General features: G+C 37.0%; 1 protein-coding gene across 1 annotated transcript in view; it reads left to right on the top strand.

The window, feature by feature from the left end:
* LOC124370868 (probable cytochrome P450 304a1) overlaps positions 1 to 21,700 on the top strand; it is a 38,457-nt gene that overhangs the window by 5,033 nt on the left and 11,724 nt on the right. The window contains exons 2-8 of the mRNA XM_046829171.1: positions 2,943 to 3,194; positions 6,019 to 6,179; positions 7,630 to 7,902; positions 8,543 to 8,649; positions 8,745 to 8,863; positions 9,047 to 9,227; positions 11,985 to 12,102. Coding sequence (XP_046685127.1) covers positions 2,943 to 3,194; positions 6,019 to 6,179; positions 7,630 to 7,902; positions 8,543 to 8,649; positions 8,745 to 8,863; positions 9,047 to 9,227; positions 11,985 to 12,102 — 1,211 coding nt within the window. The remainder of the gene's footprint in view (positions 1 to 2,942; positions 3,195 to 6,018; positions 6,180 to 7,629; positions 7,903 to 8,542; positions 8,650 to 8,744; positions 8,864 to 9,046; positions 9,228 to 11,984; positions 12,103 to 21,700) is intronic.

The following is a 21,700-nucleotide window of genomic DNA, read 5'->3' as shown; positions in this document are numbered from 1 at the left end:
TACTTTACAAGGCAAAGCAATTAAAGGAGAAAGGATTTAGGTACGTATGGCCCAAAGATGGGAAAATTTTTGCCAGAAAATCTGATTCCCCGAATCACAAAACTATTTGGATAAAATCTAATATTGAGCCAGTATGCTGTAATTAATTTTGTTTCGTATGTTAATAGTATTTCCGCACGAGCTCTGTGAGCTCTTGGAATGTTTAAAAGTATTGTGAACTTTCTTGAAATAAAGCATTTGTCTACTGTCTACTGTCTACTGTCTACTGTCTACTGTCTACTGTCTACTGTCTACTGTCTACTGTCTACTGTCTACTGTCTACTGTCTACTGTCTACTGTCTACTGTCTACTGTCTACTGTCTACTGTCTACTGTCTACTGTCTACTGTCTACTGTCTACTGTCTACTGTCTACTGTCTACTGTCTACTGTCTACTGTCTACTGTCTACTGTCTACTGTCTACTGTCTACTGTCTACTGTCTACTGTCTACTGTCTACTGTCTACTGTCTACTGTCTACTGTCTACTGTCTACTGTCTACTGTCTACTGTCTACTGTCTACTGTCTACTGTCTACTGTCTACTGTCTACTGTCTACTGTCTACTGTCTACTGTTCTACTGTCTACTGTCTACTGTCTACTGTCTACTGTCTACTGTCTACTGTCTACTGTCTACTGTCTACTGTCTACTGTCTACTGTCTACTGTCTACTGTCTACTGTCTACTGTCTACTGTCTACTGTCTACTGTCTACTGTCTACTGTCTACTGTCTACTGTCTACTGTCTACTGTCTACTGTCTACTGTTCTACTGTCTACTGTCTACTGTCTACTGTCTACTGTCTACTGTCTACTGTCTACTGTCTACTGTCTACTGTCTACTGTCTACTGTCTACTGTCTACTGTCTACTGTCTACTGTCTACTGTCTACTGTCTACTGTCTACTGTCTACTGTCTACTGTCTACTGTCTACTGTCTACTGTCTACTGTCTACTGTCTACTGTCTACTGTCTACTGTCTACTGTCTACTGTCTACTGTCTACTGTCTACTGTCTACTGTCTACTGTCTACTGTCTACTGTCTACTGTCTACTGTCTACTGTCTACTGTCTACTGTCTACTGTCTACTGTCTACTGTCTACTGTCTACTGTCTACTGTCTACTGTCTACTGTCTACTGTCTACTGTCTACTGTCTACTGTCTACTGTCTACTGTCTACTGTCTACTGTCTACTGTCTACTGTCTACTGTCTACTGTCTACTGTCTACTGTCTACTGTCTACTGTCTACTGTCTACTGTCTACTGTCTACTGTCTACTGTCTACTGTCTACTGTCTACTGTCTACTGTCTACTGTCTACTGTCTACTGTCTACTGTCTACTGTCTACTGTCTACTGTCTACTGTCTACTGTCTACTGTCTACTGTCTACTGTCTACTGTCTACTGTCTACTGTCTACTGTCTACTGTCTACTGTCTACTGTCTACTGTCTACTGTCTACTGTCTACTGTCTACTGTCTACTGTCTACTGTCTACTGTCTACTGTCTACACACACACACACACACACACACACACACACACACACACACACACACACACACACACACACACACACACACACACACACACACACACACACACACACACACACACACCACACACACACACACACACACACACACACACACACACCACACACACACACACACACACACACACACACACACACACACACACACACACACACACACACACACACACACACACACACACACACACACACACACACACACACACACACACACACACACACACACAACACACACACACACACACACACACACACACACACACACACACACACACACACACCACACACACACACACACACACACACACACACACACACACAACACACACACACACACACACACACACACACACACACACACACACACACACACACACACACACACACACACACACACACACACACACACACACACACACACACACACACACACACACACACACACACACACACACACACACACACACACACACACACACACACACACACACACACACACACACACACACACACACACACACACACACACACACACACACACACACACACACACACACACACACACACACACACACACACACACACACACACACACACACACACACACACACACACACACACACACACACACACACACACACACACACACACACACACACACACACACACACACACACACACACACACACACACACACACACACACAACACACACACACACACACACACACACACACACACACACACACACACACACACACACACACACACACACACACACACACACACACACACACACACACACACACACACACACACACACACACACACACACACACACACACACACACACACACACACACACACACACACACACACACACACACACACACACACACACACACACACACACACACACACACACACACACACACACACCACACACACACACACACACACACACACACACACACACACACACACACACACACACACAATATATATATATATATATATATATATATACGTTAAATTGTATATAATGGCAAAAGCCTTATTTAATTTCAATAAACATTGAATCACAAAAAGTACTTGCTCCGTCGGGAGTCGTGTATATATATACATATATGTATATAAATAGTTTTTGGTCAAAGACCTCGAAACATAAATAGCCCGACGAATTGTTAGAAACACATAACATATTTTCCATTTGCTTTGACTTTTAACTCCTAAAATATATTTTCGAACAATTCTATATGATACATTTATTTTATTGTGAACTCCTAGAATATATCCTAGAAGCTTGTCGTGGGAGGTGTAAGTACACTGGGATGACTAAGATTCACGAATTTTTTACAGGGCCGTATCGCTGGCCGATATGGGGCGGCTATCTCCAGCTGCTGGTGGAGAACTATAGGTTCCCGTACAAGGCTATGCACTGGATGGCTAGACGCTACGACACCGAACTCCTGGGGATGTATCTGGGACCCTACCCCACCGTAGTCGCTTGCAGCCACGCCAGCGTTCGGGATATGCTTAAACACCCGGCGTTCCAAGGCAGAGTCGACTCTTATGTGGCTGAGAGCCGCGATCCGGACTGGGTCATCAGAGGTTGGTAATAGAGATGAGACGGTATTTCTAATAAGTACTTTGTAACGGTTACTTTTCTCCAGTACCTGTAACGGATACTTCAGTAATCAGTAATTTGTAACGGTTACTTCAGTAATCAGTAACTTGTAACGATTACTTTTCTCCATTATCTGTAACGGTTACTGAGAACCAAAAATTCTGACGACAGATACTTTGTTTCTATAGATGAGCCGCTTTTAAGTGAACAGTGGAAGGAGAAGTGAGTGAGAGAGAAACCTTTTATTAGTAATAAATTATTTTTATACAGGTTTTACATAATTGCGATGTACTTTTGAATACTATTAATTTCATCAAATCATTTACAAAACTTTGTGTTCGATACTGACAAAGACAAAGACAAAGAATTTATTCGTACAATTGAACATAATGTTTTTTGTACAAGTCGATTACAAAAAAAATGCATACGTGTGACTACAAATCAATCTAATTTGAATTCAAATAATGTGAATGGACAACTGTAGCAGTAAATTAAAATTAAAATTAAATTAAAATTAAAACTAAAATGGACTTGCTGGCCTCACAACCCTGTTGGGCCTATCGCCTCCCCAAGGCTGTAGAAAGCTGTCTCATTCAAAATTCGTTTTAATTCCGATTTGAATAATTTTAAATTTTCTGAGTTTTTAACCTGGTTTTCTATAGGCAACCAATTAAAAATCTTTGGACCGTAGTAAAAAATGGAATTTTTGAACAGACTAAGTTTGAATCTGTCGGATATTAATTTACCTTTGTGTCGGGTAAAGTGGTCATGTTGAGCTATAGGGAAAATTTTGCGGTTTTTTAAAACAAAAATTGATGAGTGGTAAATCAAAAGATTGGTTAGCGTGAAAATTTTCTTTGAAAGAAACAGCTCTCCACAGCCTTCGCCTGGTCTCATTTACCCTGATTTCAAGTACCCAGTATTTAAAACGTTACAAATACTGAAATACTGATTTAGGGTATCTGGTATTTAAAAAGTTACGGAAAGTAAAATACGAATATACTGATAATATATATGTAAATATGTAATATATGTAAATATATATATATATATATTTATTTATTTATTTATATACAGCCAAGGACTTTTACATTTGAGTCAATGTCCGCTACCAACTGGAGATGGGCTAAATCAGTACGAACCTGTAACCGTTACTTCTAATACCGTTACTCGACGGTACTGAGTACAAATGCTGGTTACAAATACTGGATGATATATATTTGATATATAAATTTGACGTTGGCTCAAGCAAAGACATACATTTTGGTTTGAAAAATCAGTGTTTTCTCATACCTCGTCTCTATACGATATCCATCTCGACTTTCACAACAGAAGCTCCTTTGCATTTTCCATTGGCAAAAGCAACTATTAAAACTCCTTTGGGAGGAAACTTATCTCTTGCAAAAAAAGGCTCTGTAAATGAAAACGCCAAAACTATTTGTGGCAACTATAAAATCTGTCTATTGCTGTACTAGTCATAAGTGGTTGGCCGACGAATACAGACGTATTGTGACCTGTATGCTGTAGTTCAGTTTTAATGAGTAGTGTGTTTAGTTTTTTTATTAAGTGCATGTTTTAGAGTTAGTAAAGTTGGCCCACAACATGGTGGTTGTAATTTCTGACTTACGCGTGTCACAACGCTCTTGTATGATTTGTTTATTCTAACCTAGTTTGCAGTGATGTGTTAGGTTAGTTATTTACCTGAAGAAGAGATCAGATTGCAGATCTCGAAACGTAGCGTTACTGATTTCTTGTATCACTGAACGATGGCAAATGTCCGGAAATCTTGTTTCCTTCACACATTTCTAGTTACACAATGTAATGTTTTTCATTTATTCTTCTTCCAACGGCAACCGCCAGTTTGCAGTAGTAGCTTATGAAATGACAACACAAATATAAAATAAGTCATTAAAGTTAACAATATTACAGTGACACTATTCAATAATAATTATGAGTAATAATATAAATTCACTCAAATTAATTAATTAACTTACGTTACTTACTTACGTATTTATTAATTTATTGTGCTATTACGTACATATAAATAATAACAAGTTACCCCAACTCATTTTCCAAGGTGAAATAATAAAATAGGCCTTACTGCGAAATTGTTTACGTAAAATCACTAATATAAATTAATATGCACTATTGCTACCTTGAATCACGAAATCCAAAATTTTGCGCGAGTATTGGAAACGACAGTTTTTTCAATTATTTTACTAACATAATTTTTTTTAGGAACTTGAATCAATATATTTGTAGTACTTTAAAAGCATACTTTATTCTTCTTTTCATTTGATAATTTTTTACCTATCAGATATGTGCTCGATTACATTTTAGTAATGATAATTTGTATCCACTGTTTTCTCTTAAATGGATCAGTATTTGACTTTTGTTGTGTAAAGTAACAATTTCACGATTTCGCAACTACTAAATTAAAATCTTTATTCAGTCCAAGTGAAATTAGAAATTTAGTTTATGTTAATGAGGGCACCGCTGGACTGACAGAGGAGATTTATGCTACGAAACCTTAGGAACTTCGGATTTGGTAGTAGAAAAAACTTTTTGATCAAATGTTTCAGGGCAGTTCTTCATTGACGGGCACCGTTGGGTTGAACAGAGGAGATTTATGCTAAGGAACCTGAGGAACTTCGGATTTGGCAGTAGAAATAAACTTTTTGATCATATGTTTCAGGGCAGTTCTTCATTGACGGGCACTTCTGGGTTGAACAGAAGAGATTTATGCTGAGGAACCTGCGGGACTTCGGCTTCGGTACTAAAAATAAATGTTTTGATCACATGTTTCAGGGAAGTTCTTCATTGACGGGCACCGCTGGACTGAACAGAGGAGATTTATGCTGAGGAACCTGAGGGACTTCGGTTTCGGTACTAGAAATAAACATTTTGAGAAGATGATTGAAGAAGAATTGAGAGACTTCATTGACCTGGTCCAGTCAAAACATGTGGAGGTATAGTTACTGGTTTTTTTTGTACAAAATATATGACTGCTTACAAACCGCTGAGTAATTGGGGATGTACGAGTATATCTCCAAAATACGCATTTAACCTAAATTATCATTTTCGGTCAATGTTTTCCTAGGCCAATATTTGACGTTTTTCAAAAGAATTATTCTTAAAAAGTAAATTTAAAAATAACAATAGAAAACGATTAAATTTCAAATAGGGCAAAAATTAAAGATATCTTTTAAAAGGAACTAATAGTTTAAAACAGGCTGGCAGTGATATCTTCCGCTATTAGCGATGATGGAGCCGAACGAAGATCATTTCTTGAGGTTGTACCAATCTGTAAAATACCAAAAGGCTGATCACTAATTCTTGAGAACTAAAAGTATTACAAACTCACCTATATTATACGTAGCAGGGCAATAGTTTGCAATGGCCGAAGTAAATAAAAAACATACACACACAATACACCTTACTTTCTGTACATTCTGACACAACTATAAGTAATATACTTCAAATTACACTCATAACACTAATGTTATATCGAATATGTGGAAAAGCATTACTTACAAAGGATATATGTACCAATGACTCTGTAACCAATTTCTGTAAATGATTATACAACCAAATCTAACCAAGCAGGAAAGGCAACTTCGAGGTGCCAAAGAATTTCGCAGTAGCTTTATATATAGGACTGAAACAATAAAGGAAAAATGACGAGTAAAATTCACCAAGGAGGTAACTGTGACCTAAATGATTAAAAACAGAAAAAGTACTGAAACACTCTTAAATTACCTTTAAATTAAGTTGGTAGACAAACTTCAAATTCTCACGTGAATGTTGACAACCTTGATACCCTCCTCTTAAACTTACACTTGCTTAGTTTTTTTATATTCCCCTAACGAAGAACCCCGATTCCTCTCGGTCCCTAGATCGATGGAATAATAAGGATATAACCTAAAATTAAGAAAAAAAACTTAAATGATTTCTGTGCAATACACGGTTTGTATCGCTTTTACAATCTTTCTGGAAATGAAAGTATACTACTTTAAGACATTATTTAAAATATTTTTATATATTTTAGACAAAGTGGCTACATTATCCTCATTTTCTCCATTAAAGAACATTTCAAAATAGTTTAGTTAACCGTGTTTGGCATACTTTTGAAGTAATATGACTAAGAAATCGAATAGCTACCAAAGCACTATTTGTTTTTTTTCCTATCCCCATTTTTACTATATCTATTTAATTACACAAAATGCTTAATTAGTCGAGTCAGTAAGAGGTTGATGTTGTGAAATTTATCAATACTCCTTTGATATCTTAAAGTCCCATTGTGTTCTCTATCAGTTTAGTTGCGAAATATCAGTGACATCAAATTCACAAACCTGAGAACACAATATATCATAATATCCTTAAGGATTACACTTATCGTCCTGTTTTATTTTACTTCAGGGAGTATGCCACGAGGGAAAGGTCGTAGTGCCGACAGTGTTCTATTCTTTCTTCCTCAACTTCATCCTACAACTCCTATTTGGTACACGGCTACCGCCCTCTCTCCACCACAAGCTGAGGGAGTTGGCTTACGCGGCCTACCGCTTCCAGTTGTCCGTAGATCCTACTACTGGAGCAATCAATATGACTCCATGGCTCCGCCACTTGGCTTCACAATGGTTCGGCTTCGATGACTGTAAGAAGAGCAACGCCTTCATGAAAAGCTTCATCAAGGTAAAATATGTTGAAAAAGCTATATTATTTATAATTTAAAACTCTTCTAAAAGTGTTACGAAGTAGTGTCATTAAAAACATACCCTAGTGTCGCTAAGGCTAGTTTAGCTTTTAATGCAACTAACTAGCTTTTATTACTTTATTTTCAACGGACATCATCCAATTTACAACCTGTACATAATATGACAGACTCAAAAGATAAATAAAAATAAATATCTGTATAAACACAATAATAAATAATCAGGGTATGACACCGCAATAAGGAAAAATATGGCTTATATAGATATATAACAACAAACAAACTAAGTAGGGAATAAATAATAAAACTATATAAAAAGTTAAAAATACAAGAAACAATACAGGAAGCTAATAACATAAAAACAACAAAAGAATCGTAGCCTAATACCAACAGCAATAGAAATAAAAAAACAATGACTAATAATGTCAACAACAATATAACCCTCATAAAAGAACAATATCAATCACAAGGATCAATTTAAAAAAATGAAAAAGCGATAACAAATAACAAGCAATAACACAAAATTATTATCAAAACAAGATAAAACATGCTAACAACGAATAAAAAGTCACTCGGAGCCATGTAACGAAAAGCGTTCAACAGAAGCTTTAAACTGGTTAGGAGAGCAGGAAAAGAAGTCCAGGCAATTGGAAATGCGGTTACCCAGCCGCTGAACCCGCTCCATCGTGCAATTGTGATGCCTCCTGGCGAACAATTCCATTGATCTTGTACGCCCATGACATCTAAAGCTTACACGTAGTGTTTTAGACATTAGGAGAAGAATATGAAATAAATATTTATTATTTGTGCATGTATGTTTCAGGAGAGGGTGCAGGAACACAAAGACACGTTTTTTAACTGATGCCCTTCGTGACTTTTGTGACGTTTATCTCAAAGAAATGGAGAGCAAAAATATGTCCGACGCTCAACATTGGTTCTCAGGTTTGTTCATGTACTTAGATTCCAGGCAGTTGTAACATAACTCAATAACTTCAGATATAGATAATTGAGACATCATTTTTGTGTACTCAAAAATTAAATCTCAACTCATTCATTTATATTCTTTCCAACTTGACTGTTCCTTGATGCAAGGATCACCTCGTCAAATCCTGATATCTGTTGCAGAAGAGCAGATGGTGATGACGTTTTGGGATCTTCTGTTTCCTACATCCATGGCGACGACGGCCACCTTGGGATTTGCGATTGAGTTCCTCTTGCTGTATCCACAGGTGCAGCTTCGAGTCCACCAAGAGATAGACAGTGTGGTCGGACGCTCCAGGTTACCTACTCTTGATGACAGAAAGAAGTAAGCGTTTTCTCTATGAATAGACGATATCGCAATTGAAAAAGAATTCATAACCCACAGGCTACTTCCATGTAGGTATATGTAACATTAATTTTAAGTTAATTTAAATTATATGCGTCCTCTTCGGTTAGGAGTTGGCTGATAGTTTGCGCGAATCAAACAGTGAAGTAGAACATAAAGTTGAGGATTATCGAATATCAAAGCAGAACGAATAGAACGTGAAATAAATTACTACTAAGACTCTACCATAATTGGTCAATGACCTGCCTGGCTGGGATAATTGGCATAGTAAAAAATATAATTGTTCCCTCAAAAGTTAGAAAGAAGGCTATAGATTGGCTTGATATCTTTACTGCAAAATATTGTAACAAAACGTTTTATTATAGGTGGCACTAGTGGCGAATTCAAACTATTTACTGTTTTTGAATGCCATTTCAACACTCATATAAAGCTCAATTTAATAAAACAAATTAATTGTAAATTTGTGTCACTCAAAACTGGACTCCTTTGACATTGAGGCACGGCATTGTTGGGCATTAAAGGAATAAACCCAGAAGGGCTGGACACTACCATGTCTCAACGAGCCATTCGCTCCGTATAACAGTTTGAGGAAACAAAGTATTGCAAATGGAATTGCATAACAATGCATTAAAGACAAATGTAATTAATTTCTAGAGAACCAAGAAGACCATCATGGGTTCAGCAAGTCCGTCTTGCTCCGATGATAGGGATACGATACTGACTAATAGTATGATACTGACTAGTGATACGATATTGACTAGGGATACGATACTTACTAAGGATACGATACTGACTAGTGATACGATATATATATATATATATATATATATATATATATATATATATATATATATATATATGCCCTATTATACCATACTGAGGTCCATAAATATACCAACTATCTTGCCTCCTCTATTTACAGCTTCAGAAATTCTACACTAACAAAATTGATATGAATTAAATAATATAATATGTGTTAAATAGTTGTATGTCATATGTGAATAAGTTCTCTTCTAACAAAAATTCCCAATAAATTATCGATTGATTTATTGTGATTGTTTTGTCTTAAATGTGTCTTTAATCTATAAAATTAGTGTTTTATATTCATTATAAAGTAAACTTTTTTGGGTAAACATTGCCAATCTGGGATAGGTTTAAAAAAAGATATTTCAACATCTTTAACTAACTTCCTGAAACAAATGAGTTGGCATAATCAACAGATAAATGAATTGTACTCTTTCTGAAAACATTCTTCGGCAAACCCTTAAGGTAACCGAGAAATTATAATGTACCCAAATCGGAACCCTGAGGAACACCGCATTTAGCAATTTTAATCAAGAAGTGATTTTATGTAGTTTTTTGTTTTATCTGTCTAACTTCAACGTATTGATTCCTATTTTCTAAATATTATTTTAGCAACTTTAGGGCCTAGCTATTTATTCCAATAGTGTTTCAGGGGACAATGCAATGTACAAAAGGAGGGATTTTTTGCCAAAATTATATTTTAGAATAGCCTCAGCAACAACGAACTCGACCAACCTTTTCGACAGGTTTTTTTTCTTTGGGTATTTTTACAAAACAGCAGCATGTAGGCTTTCATTTGTGTTTTGAGTTTTCCTTGTTTCACCTTTTTAATAAATTCTCTATTTATCAGGCGTTGGTACACTAGGAAAATATGTTTAAAACTGTAGGCAATATTGATGTATTCATATTAGAAGTGTGTGAACCCGGCATTTCGTTTTTGGCTATTTCGTGGCAGTAGTAACACTAGCTTTCCTGTCCTTTAGGACACTTTGTATGCCTGGGAGTACTATCATTGCTTTTATGTCCTTTAGGACACTTCATTTGACACAGTGGTATAAGGTGCCCAGAATGTCATTCTTCATGTCTGATATACTTTTCAGGTTTCTAAGCAAGTTGTTAGGTACAATATACAATATCAAATGCCTACTGTGGTCCATAAATATACAAACTATCCTGTCTCCTCTATTTACAACTTCAGAAATTTTACGGTAACAAAATTAATATAAATTAAATTTAAAATTCCGAGTATTTTTTATTATTGTGAGAGTTTATAAAATATAACAAGAGTTAAATAGTTGCATGTCATATATTTTAAATCGTTGTTTCTATTGTTTGCCGCTATATATTTTTATTACCATTATTTTTGTTGTTGCTGTTATTATTATTATTATTATACATATCACACAGCCACAGTATTAAGTGACAACAGATTTTAGCAATGGATGCAGTATCTTTTTATAGATTGATAAATAAATACTCAGATTGCAGTTTTTTTCAAATATGTGTTTTTAGCAAATAGCAATCCATGAAAAGAACTGAAATTCTGTGTTATATAAAAAAGCTTGTCAGGGTAATTCTTTTCATCACTAAACATAATGTGAAACAACCGGTTTGCCAACAGTAGATGAGTTGACCAACCTACCACATCATGCAGACAACTCAACAAATGCAATTCATCGACACAAATGAGTTCTTCCTCATCAATTTTGGTACTGACTTAATCAGAGTGTTCCGTCTAAATATTTTACACGCCATAGTTCGGTGCAGGTTAAGCGCTGAAATCTACTTCTAATTCAGGCGGGCAGAGTCTACTTTTTCGATCGCAGTCTTTTGGCCCGAATAAAGTTTTTGTACTTAATGTTAATGTTTAACAATTTACTGTATTGACTACATGATATATTTTTGTGTATTAACTACATGATATTCACACAGTTTGCCATACACCGAAGCAGTCCTTAGAGAGGTCATGAGGAGAGAGACTTTGGCTGCCCTAGCAATACCTCACCGTTGCACGGAGGATACCTACTTCAACGGCTACTTCATCCCTAAGGTACTTTTCTATGTTCTCAAACCCGTAGTTCTCCTTGTCCACCTTAGGTTACGCATTGAGGTCTGGTTTAGACCTCAATGCCTTGCTTTAAATTGTTTAAGATCTATGATTTGGAACGATAATAGGTTTTTTATATTTTAAGTCGTTATGTTCGGTTGACTGGAATCTATTCTCTTCATGAGATGTCAAAAATTATGGCACATAAGATTAAGCAAGCACAGATCAATATTTTCAAGAGTCAAAACTACGACAAGAGCACAAATTGCACGTCAAAAAATGCAATTATATTTTACTATCACTGGTAAATAAACACAAATTTTCTAATATTTATATTATTATTGCAAGGCCTTTCGGAATAAATGGTCAGACACTTAACAATTGAATAAATATTTATATTGTTCTAAATAATAGATATTCAAATGACATATGGAAAAGGATTTGGAAATATGATTAGCCAGCATAAAATATTTAAACAGAATTACATTTTAATTTTCTTATAAATTAAGATGAGAGTAGAATTGAATTTTGAATAGGTTCGTCGTCATTATTGATAAGTTTTTATTGCTTTATGCTAATGTAAATGTTTCCCAAGCATTGAAATGTAGTTTTTTTTTTTTTTTTTTTTGAGGGAGAGGCAGGAAAAATGCAATTACGCACGCAGGTGGCCAGCCTGTAGTGTGGGACTCCCCTAAAAACGGGTTTACCCACTAAAAACCCTCCTCTACTCTAGGATTCTAACCTGGGATTGTTATCACATTACTTCAGGCTAGGCCTAAATTTGGCTTAAGCCCGTGGGGCTCGCTCCTTATCCAGCCGCTCGGTCAAGGGATCTGGGCCACTTCGCGGTCCAGATCGGATTTCTTTTCCAGGAGGATGCCCCGGACGAACTGTGACAAACAATCCCAGTTCCCCTCATCCTCCATAATCTTTTCGCAGACAGTATCCACAGAAAAAACCCCGAGTTTTCTTGTGGCCTCCAGGCGGGCATTGAAATGTAGTGTGTTAATAACTTATTTTAATAATCGTAAATTTGTATTAGATATGTTGTGTCCAGATTCAATACAATGATTCGCAATAGGAGATTTTTCATTTATTTCATATTTTTATATGTGCAAAGTTTTCTTTGAATCGTGTCTAGACGTTCATTTTTGTTTGGCCAATGTACAATTTATCACTGTAGTTGCATTTAATTTCATAAATTCCTGATTTGTTTTCGAATGATTTTTTTGTCCTTTGGATTTCTGTAATATTTGTATTTATTTACCTCTGTTAGTAAATTAAACTTCTTCAAATGCTCCAAGATTCTTCATTCAATTATATACCTGACGTACACTGCAGAAATAAGAAGAACAAACCGTAAGCCCGTTCAAGCCATATATTGATTTGTGATGACTTGACATTCGTATTGAGTTTCGACATCTGAAAAAGAGGATAAATTTCAATCCTCGAAACGAAGTGTTCTGTTCTTGTAACATATTATAGCGAACACAAATGAGCAAAATCCTGTTACCATGTTAAACTTCAAATATTTAGAAACAAAACAAAACTACATGACTCCTCCAAAGTGTATAATATGAATACATTCGTTTTGAGTTTAGACACTTAAAAAAGAGGATAAATTTCAATCCTCGAAACGTAGTGTTCTGTTCTTGTAAATGTTATAGCGAACGCAAATGTTCAAAATCCTGTTACAGTTTTAAACTTCAAGAAACAAAACTGAACTACATGACACTCCTGAAAAGTGTATAATATGAATAATTATACAAATTGCCATGCCACAAAAGCATGAGGCAACATTGCTCCGACTCAGACTCAGGGAGAAGGGTAGGTTCTGATAATACTTGTGCGCAGAACTCCAAGTCCCAGGTGCTAAGGCTCTAACCTAACTGTGTTCTTCAAGTTGTTGTTGAAAATTATTTGTTTAATGGGCGCCACCCCGTTGGTAAGGTTGCTGAGGGTAACGACGGGGAAGAAACCCTTCCAAAAGCACACAGTAAGGCAGACCCAAAGCCCTAACATTTATTCATGCTCGGTTCACAAGCTATGATATGAACCCCAATAATACACTATTAGTTTCCTGGAAATCCACTAATGGCATCTAAAGTTATTTCACCTTGATAAACTCAAATTTTACTAAACCACTATGTTTGTGTATCTCGGCACAACTCCATCCTTAAGTATGAAGTGCTGATAACTAATTGTAATCCAGTCCTGAGGGGACTCTAGGTTACACAGCAAAATTATTTAAATTTAATTGGCATATATCAGTTTATTTAATCTAATTGTGGTTGTTATATTTTTCAATTCCACAAAACTATCACTAAATTATGAAGGAAAATTAAATACTGTATATATATATCAGAAAATCTTGGATTTATTTAAACATGATCAAATTAAGAACCCATTTCAAAATTTCAAAAAGACAGGAAACATATTCAGCTCATCAACCTGATAAGTATCAGTTCAACTTTCTAATAAACTCAATGAGAGGAAGTAAATATTCTTAATCAGTGACCTTAGGTCGAATTCACAAGTATTCACAACAATTAATTTCAATAAAGTATGATAAATCTCCAAAATATATATCAGAAATCACCATGGCGGACAATAATAAAAATCTATCACAATAATCAATGATCAGTACTTAATAGCTATAATCAATATTCAATTATGACAATAAACAACAAAGCAGGTGGCCACCGCTGAAAAGAGTACTCATGAAAACAAACATTAAACATTTAAATGAACAGTGAGACATTTAATAACTAACATAATTGACAAATGAAGCGACGAATTGCATCACTGGCAGAGTCCAGAAATGTCCCCTGAAATGTCCAGAAGTCTCATAACCGCACTAATATGAAATAGAATCGTTGTATTTAATTAACTTTGACTATCACAGTCTAAGTCCGTGCTGGCCAGCCAAATCCAAAATAATATTGATTCAAGTTCACCAAGTGGAAAAGAATGACTATTCTATCACTTATCGGTTCATGACAGGCGATACGGTGAGTGAATAGAAGTCCCAGTGAGTAGGCACACGGCAGTGGCAGTGCGGTGCGGGGGCGGGGAGGGCCAATGTCACCACGGCCACCGGTCAGCGGCGACGACGCGGTAGCGGCGATGCGACGTGATGCTGATGGCTGTGGCTGTCAACCAACCGTTCCGTTCGCTTGACGATGTCCGGAACGTAAAGAAAAGCCCTACATATTCAATAATATATAGTATTTTTGGTAGGCAAATAATTAAACTACATAATTAACTACAATGGTGTAAAACAAATAATTTTGCAGATTCACATTAAACATTTTAATAAATCTATTTACTAAAGCATTATTTTTTTATATGTTTAATTTTATAATATTATTTATATTTTTAATAATTGGGATTCATTTAATCAAAACCTGAATTTAATCTTTAAAACTGTTACTGTTTACATTTATTTACATAAAATTCTAAACTTCATAATATCGATATATATATTGTTTCAGTTACTTCAAAACATTTTAATCCTTTTCTATGAAATAATACTTGTGCAGCTTAACTGCATCATAACTCACGAGCTCACAAAATAACATGTAAAAGATAAATGATAATCTATTATTGGACAGTTTGTACAAAATCACAAGTACGAAAATAAGGTTATTATTTAGACACATTAGAACTTTACTAAACAAAATCATTAATTGTCATTTAAAATCATTACTACGAGATATATCAGAGATATGAAACATTAATAAATTTACGAGATATGAAACATTAATAAATTTGGCTCTGAAAATAGTGGACAATAATTAAATATTATATACGGACAGTTAGCTAGTAGAGCAGCTAATAACCTGTTCTTAACGACGAAAGGTAAATATTTTTAAGATAAATATATTGATAACAACACTCATATTCTGTGGCACAAATAAAATCAAGTTACTGGCAATATTCAATAAGGTTACTGCAATATTCATTGTCATCGAACAATTGTGTACAAACCACAATCGTTGTCTCAAAATTGACAAATTTACAACTTTACATTTTACAAATTACACTGTTCTTTAAACATACAAAACAAATGAGACATTTATATTCACAAACAAGAACGTACTTGATTTTTTTTTTATAAATATACATTTACTTTAACATTAGACATTTTAAGGCTACAAAATATTACTGAAACAGATTTTAACTACCCTAAATTCTACTCCAAGTTTCTTCCTTCAAAATTAATATTGCATAATTGGCTCGTATTCATTTAAAGCTACAGTTAGATTTATATGAGTGAATTTTATATCGCTATACACATTAAACAGACAGTACTATTTTCATATTCAGCTCTTTCCCAATAAAATACAAATTGGGCAGTTTATCACACAACATAAAATATTGACAACACAATAAACGAAACCCTAATTACTTTTAAAATAAGTAATCATACATTAAACATCGTTCTTATGTACCATGTGCCTTACTTAGGATTGTCCAAGCATGAATAAAGAGAACCTATTTTAATGATTGCAAAAGTCTAATAATGATTTAAATTTTAACGCTTTTAAATATTGCTTTTGACAAAGATTTGAATTATAGAAAATGACGGTCTGCCTTACCTCTAAGCAAATTTTTCCCTGAAGAAAATGCTGAAAATCCACGACGTGAAGAGGGCTTCCACAATCCAAGTGAACAGGTCGGGAGCTCATCCAGAACAAGCCTAATTGTCGAGACAATGCCATATCACCCGCTCAGGATTAAACTTGCCGGCGCACCGGTCTAAGGTCCAAAGTGGCGGCTCTGGCTAGGCAACAGCGCTTATGGCAATTTCTCAGCGCCCAACATAACTCTGATAGGCAAATACTGCAAGCTCAAGTTTTAGGGAATGCATCGGCCAACTTTGCGGGCTAGCTTCCGCAGTGGAAATGTCTAGTTGGGTGATCAATCCAACTTCCGAAATGAGGTCCATAAAACATAAACGTTACAATACTCCCCCACCAAAAGAAAATTTCTTAAATTTTCTCAATCTAAGTATACGCCTTGAGGTCAGAGATGTGCCAATTTCCTATGTTCTTGCCTTCTTCGTCTCGAAGCTGATATATCAAAGGGGATATTTTTTTTGATATTATAAAAGGACCTGTAAACTTGGGTGCTAATTTTGCACAAAATGCTTTGGCTGCGTCCGATTGCGGGAAGTTCCTTTTCCACACTCGATCATTGACTTTGAAGTCCATTGGTCTTCTTCTGAGATTATAGCGTTTTGCATTCTTTTCGTGATTTTGAATAAGCCTTTCTTGAACTTCCTGATACATCTTCTTTAATTCTACCAGTTTCTTCCCGTAGTCTCTGTTGTCTTCTACTTCTGGAATCACTTCATTTGTGTCATCGTTTTCTTCAAGGTTGATGTTCAGCTCTCGGCCAAAGTTCAGGTAGGCCGGAGTGTAAGTCGTTGACTCATGTTTGGCGCTTCTCAACGCGAATCCAATCTTTGGTGTCTCTTTGTCCCAATGCCGATGATTGCTTCCAACATAAGCTCTAAGCATATTTCCCAGAGTTTTGTTTACTCTCTCGGTGGGGTTGGCTTGAGGGTGTCTGCTGGCGTTGTAAAGAATTTTGATTTTATACTGATCAGCTAGCTGTTTAACCAGTTTACCTGAAAATTCAGCACCATTATCACAAATGATGTACTTCGGTATTCCCCAATGCATAAATCCATCTTCGAGATGTTTGGCCACTATGCTTGATGTTGCAGCTCGGATCGGATACAATAAAGGGTATTTCGTGAAAACATCAGTCACTACTAATAAATACTTGTACCCAGCACTAGACCGAGGGAATGGCCCAAGAAGGTCCGCTGCTATCATTTGCCATGGTACATCTACCCCTCTTCTACTTCCCATAAAACCAGCTGGCTTCAGGTTTCCATCCTTTGTCTGTTGGCATGTACGACAATGAGAAACATATTTGGAAATGTCTTTTCGCATTTTTTGGCCAATAATAACGTTCTTGAACGCGAGAGAACGTTTTCTGAACCCCTAAATGTCCTGCTGTTGGTTCATCATGTAGCTTAGACAAAACAGTTGAGCGTTCATACTTGGGCACAACTTCCTTCCATTCAGAAGTTGAATTCATTGGGTCTTTAGGACTGAGAACTAATTTGAACAATCGTCCCTTATCAACTCTCCAGAGAGGGTATTTATCACTCTTGCTCGAAACTTCATCAACCATTTTGAGATACCATCTATCATTTTGTTGATGATTCACAGAGGAAACATGAACGTTATTGGGTTCGACAGATCTGGACAGCAAGTCCGGAACCAAGTGTTCCTTACCTTTCCTATGGATAAGAGTGAACGAGTAGGGTTGGAGGCGTAAAGCCCACCTTGCCAAACGACCTTGAGGATCTTTAAGGTTGTGGAGCCACAACAAACTGTAATGGTCTGTTATGACCGTGAAATGTGTCCCCTCCACATAAGGTCTGAACCTCTCAATCGCCCAGATCACTGCGAGACACTCTCGTTCTGTCGCGGAGAGTACTTTTGTTCAGCCTTTGACAAGGTCCTACTGGCATAAGCGATAACCTGTTCTCCATTATCTCCTTGTTGGCTAAGCACTGCCCCCAATCCAACTCCTGAGGCATCACACGAGATAACAAACTCTCTTGAAAAATCTGGGCACGTCAATATCGGAGCTTTGATGAGGCAACTTCTAATGTCATCGAAGGCTTGCTGCGCTGCTTCGTTCCACACAAACTTTTGTTTCTTCTTTAGAAGCTGGGTGAGCGGATATAATCTTGAGGCAAAATCCGGGATAAATCGACGGTACCACGAAGCGGTCCCGCAGAACTGACGTACCTGCTTCTGGGTGGTGGGAACTGCGATCCGGAGGATGGCCTCTACCTTCTCCGGATCAACCTTTAACCCCCGATGATCTACTACATATCCTAAATATCGCAGCTCAGAACGACAAAGGTGGCACTTTTCTTTACTTAGGGTTACATTTGCAGACTTCAATCTTTTAAAAATTTCTCTAAGGATTTCCAAGTGGTGTTCAAAAGTCTTAGTGACAACGAGAATGTCGTCCAAATACACGAAGACATACTGTTCCAAGTCAGCGCCTATGACAGAATCGATGAATCTCTGCCAGGTTGCAGGAGCATTGTGCAAACCAAAGGGCATCGTTGTGAATTCAAATAGTCCACGACCTGGGACTGAGAAGGCAGTCTTTTCACGACTATCTTTAGACAAAGGAATTTGCCAATAAGCAGATTTTATATCCAGAGATGAAAGGAATCTGGCATCCCTGAGCCTATCCAAAATGACAGTTACTTGTGGGAGTGGGTAAGCATCACGCTTCGTAACCATATTAACTTTCCGAAAGTCAATACAGAATCGCTTAGAGCCATCGGGCTTATCTAAAAGAACAATTGGACTTGACCATGCACTCTTGGATGGAACAACAACTCCCAGTTCGAGCATTTTATCTAGCTCCTCATGAACTATCTTCTGTCTAGCGGGGGATAGATTGTAATACCGTTGCTTGATAGGTTGGGAATCCCCAGTATCGATCACATGTTCGACTAAAGAAGTCCGTCCCAACTTTGTAGGATTGGCATCAAATTCCGTTTCAATAAATTCCTTAAGTTTTAATTTCTCCTCTGAAGTTAAGTGTTCTTCACCCTTGATCCCTTGAAGTTCTACTGACGCAATTCTTAAGTTTGATGGAGCGAATTCCCAAGTTTTGTTTGATAGGTCAGTTACCAATTGCATCTTCTCCCAGAAGTCAATCCCTAATATTAAAGTCTGGCTCAATGAAGGAACTATAAATATTTCCAAGCACCTAGTCCTGTCTTGTAGAGTTATTGGTACAATCATACGTCCTTGAATTGAATGCTTTTCTGAATCGGCAGTTTCCACCCAACGATCTGTTGTTGGTTTAACTCGAGAGGGGACCTTATCCAAGAGCCACATCCCTTCTCGTCCAAGAACGGTATGAGAAGCACCTGAGTCAAGCAAAGCTCTGACTCCCTTCCCAAATACCCGAACATCCAAGTAAGGCCTCGGATCATTACCACAAGAATGGAAGCTGAAATTGATTAAAATATTGTTTTTGCCTTGATTCTGGGAGTCATCCTGAGTTTTCAAGCTGGCTCCCAAATCTATACGTTTTTTTGGAGAGCATTTCAAACAATTAGCTTTGACTACGTTCGGAGACCCACATCCATAGCAAAATTTCTTTTTTTCCTGGTTACATGTCCTAAAGCGATGACCCAACGATCCACAATTCCAACATTTTGTAGATAAACTGGCTCCAGATGAGACCTTCTGAACAGCAGCGACCTTGCCTGAAATTACACCTTTCTTCCGGTATGACTCTGCATATGCCAAGTCAGGCTCCAAATACGGAAAATTTCTGGGTGCTTGTCTAGGTATAGAAGCACGGAAACGACCTGCTTCAGCTCTTCTTCCCATCATTCTAAGATCTTCAATAGTCCTAATCTCACAAAGTGACAATCTATCTTGGAGGTGAGAATTCATATTATTTAATATCTGGGCTAGCCGGGATTCTTCAGGAACCGGTTTGGCTAATCTGTTGTACAATCCTTCCATAGATGCAAGAAACATGTCAATGGATTCAAAATCTCCCTGAACTCTATTCTGAATTTCCCGTTGAAGCCTAAAATCGTAATCTGGAGTTTGGAATACAAGGCGCATCTCTTGACACAACTCTTCCCATGATTTAACTCTTGACTGAACCGACCTATACCAAACCAATGATTGACCTGAAAATAAGTCCACAGCTGACTCAAAGAGTTCTGTAGTACTGACTCGACGTGCTCTCCTTAGTTCTTCCACGCGCTGAAGAAAAGCCCCAACACTTTGTCCGGACTCAACATCAAAATGTATACCCCACTTGTATACAGGTACTGATAAATTTTTAGAGCGACTTCCACTGCATACTATCTGAGGCTGGTAAAATTGTTCCTGTCGAGTTGGTGGACAAGTTAAAGAATCCAAATTTACATTAGGTGTAAAATATAATCCTACTTGATTAACATCTGGTGATGCACGCTGTCCAATGTTAGTGACTACAGTAGTACCACATTCCTTAGTGATCTGCGCATGTTCTGTGTCTGGTCTGTACTCTTGTTCAGTCGATGTCTCTGGTGTTTTGTTATCAGCTGCCTGTTTGCTTAATGTACTGGTCTTCGGAGCTGCGTTAGTAAAAGTGTCCAACATATATTTAGTCTTCTTCAAAAGGTCATCTTTCAACTGCGCTGGTTCGAGGTCCAATGAGGGTGCAATAGGTATTCTCTCTATTCGCATTACTAAGTAATGAAGTCTTTGCGGTGATCCGATTATATTCATTGTCACTGAAGTTACCTTCATAATCTTGAAACCACAACTGATAGATCTGAGAATGTTCCTTCGCACTCGCTAAGTTCCTGTTCGGGGTCAAGTGAATTCACCACAGCCTGATTAACCGGGATATTATCCGCGCAACACCGAGAGAATAATTTCCTTAATTCGTTGGCATTGCCTTCTGTAGTCAATCCACGAATTTTCAATTCATACTTAATCTCAGCTTTTCTTAAATGATAGGCACTCATTTTTAACAA

This window comes from Homalodisca vitripennis, unplaced genomic scaffold, assembly GCF_021130785.1.
Source record: "Homalodisca vitripennis isolate AUS2020 unplaced genomic scaffold, UT_GWSS_2.1 ScUCBcl_583;HRSCAF=2921, whole genome shotgun sequence".
In the NCBI taxonomy this organism is placed as follows: Eukaryota; Metazoa; Arthropoda; class Insecta; order Hemiptera; family Cicadellidae; genus Homalodisca; species Homalodisca vitripennis.
This window is presented reverse-complemented; position numbering and strand designations above follow the sequence as displayed.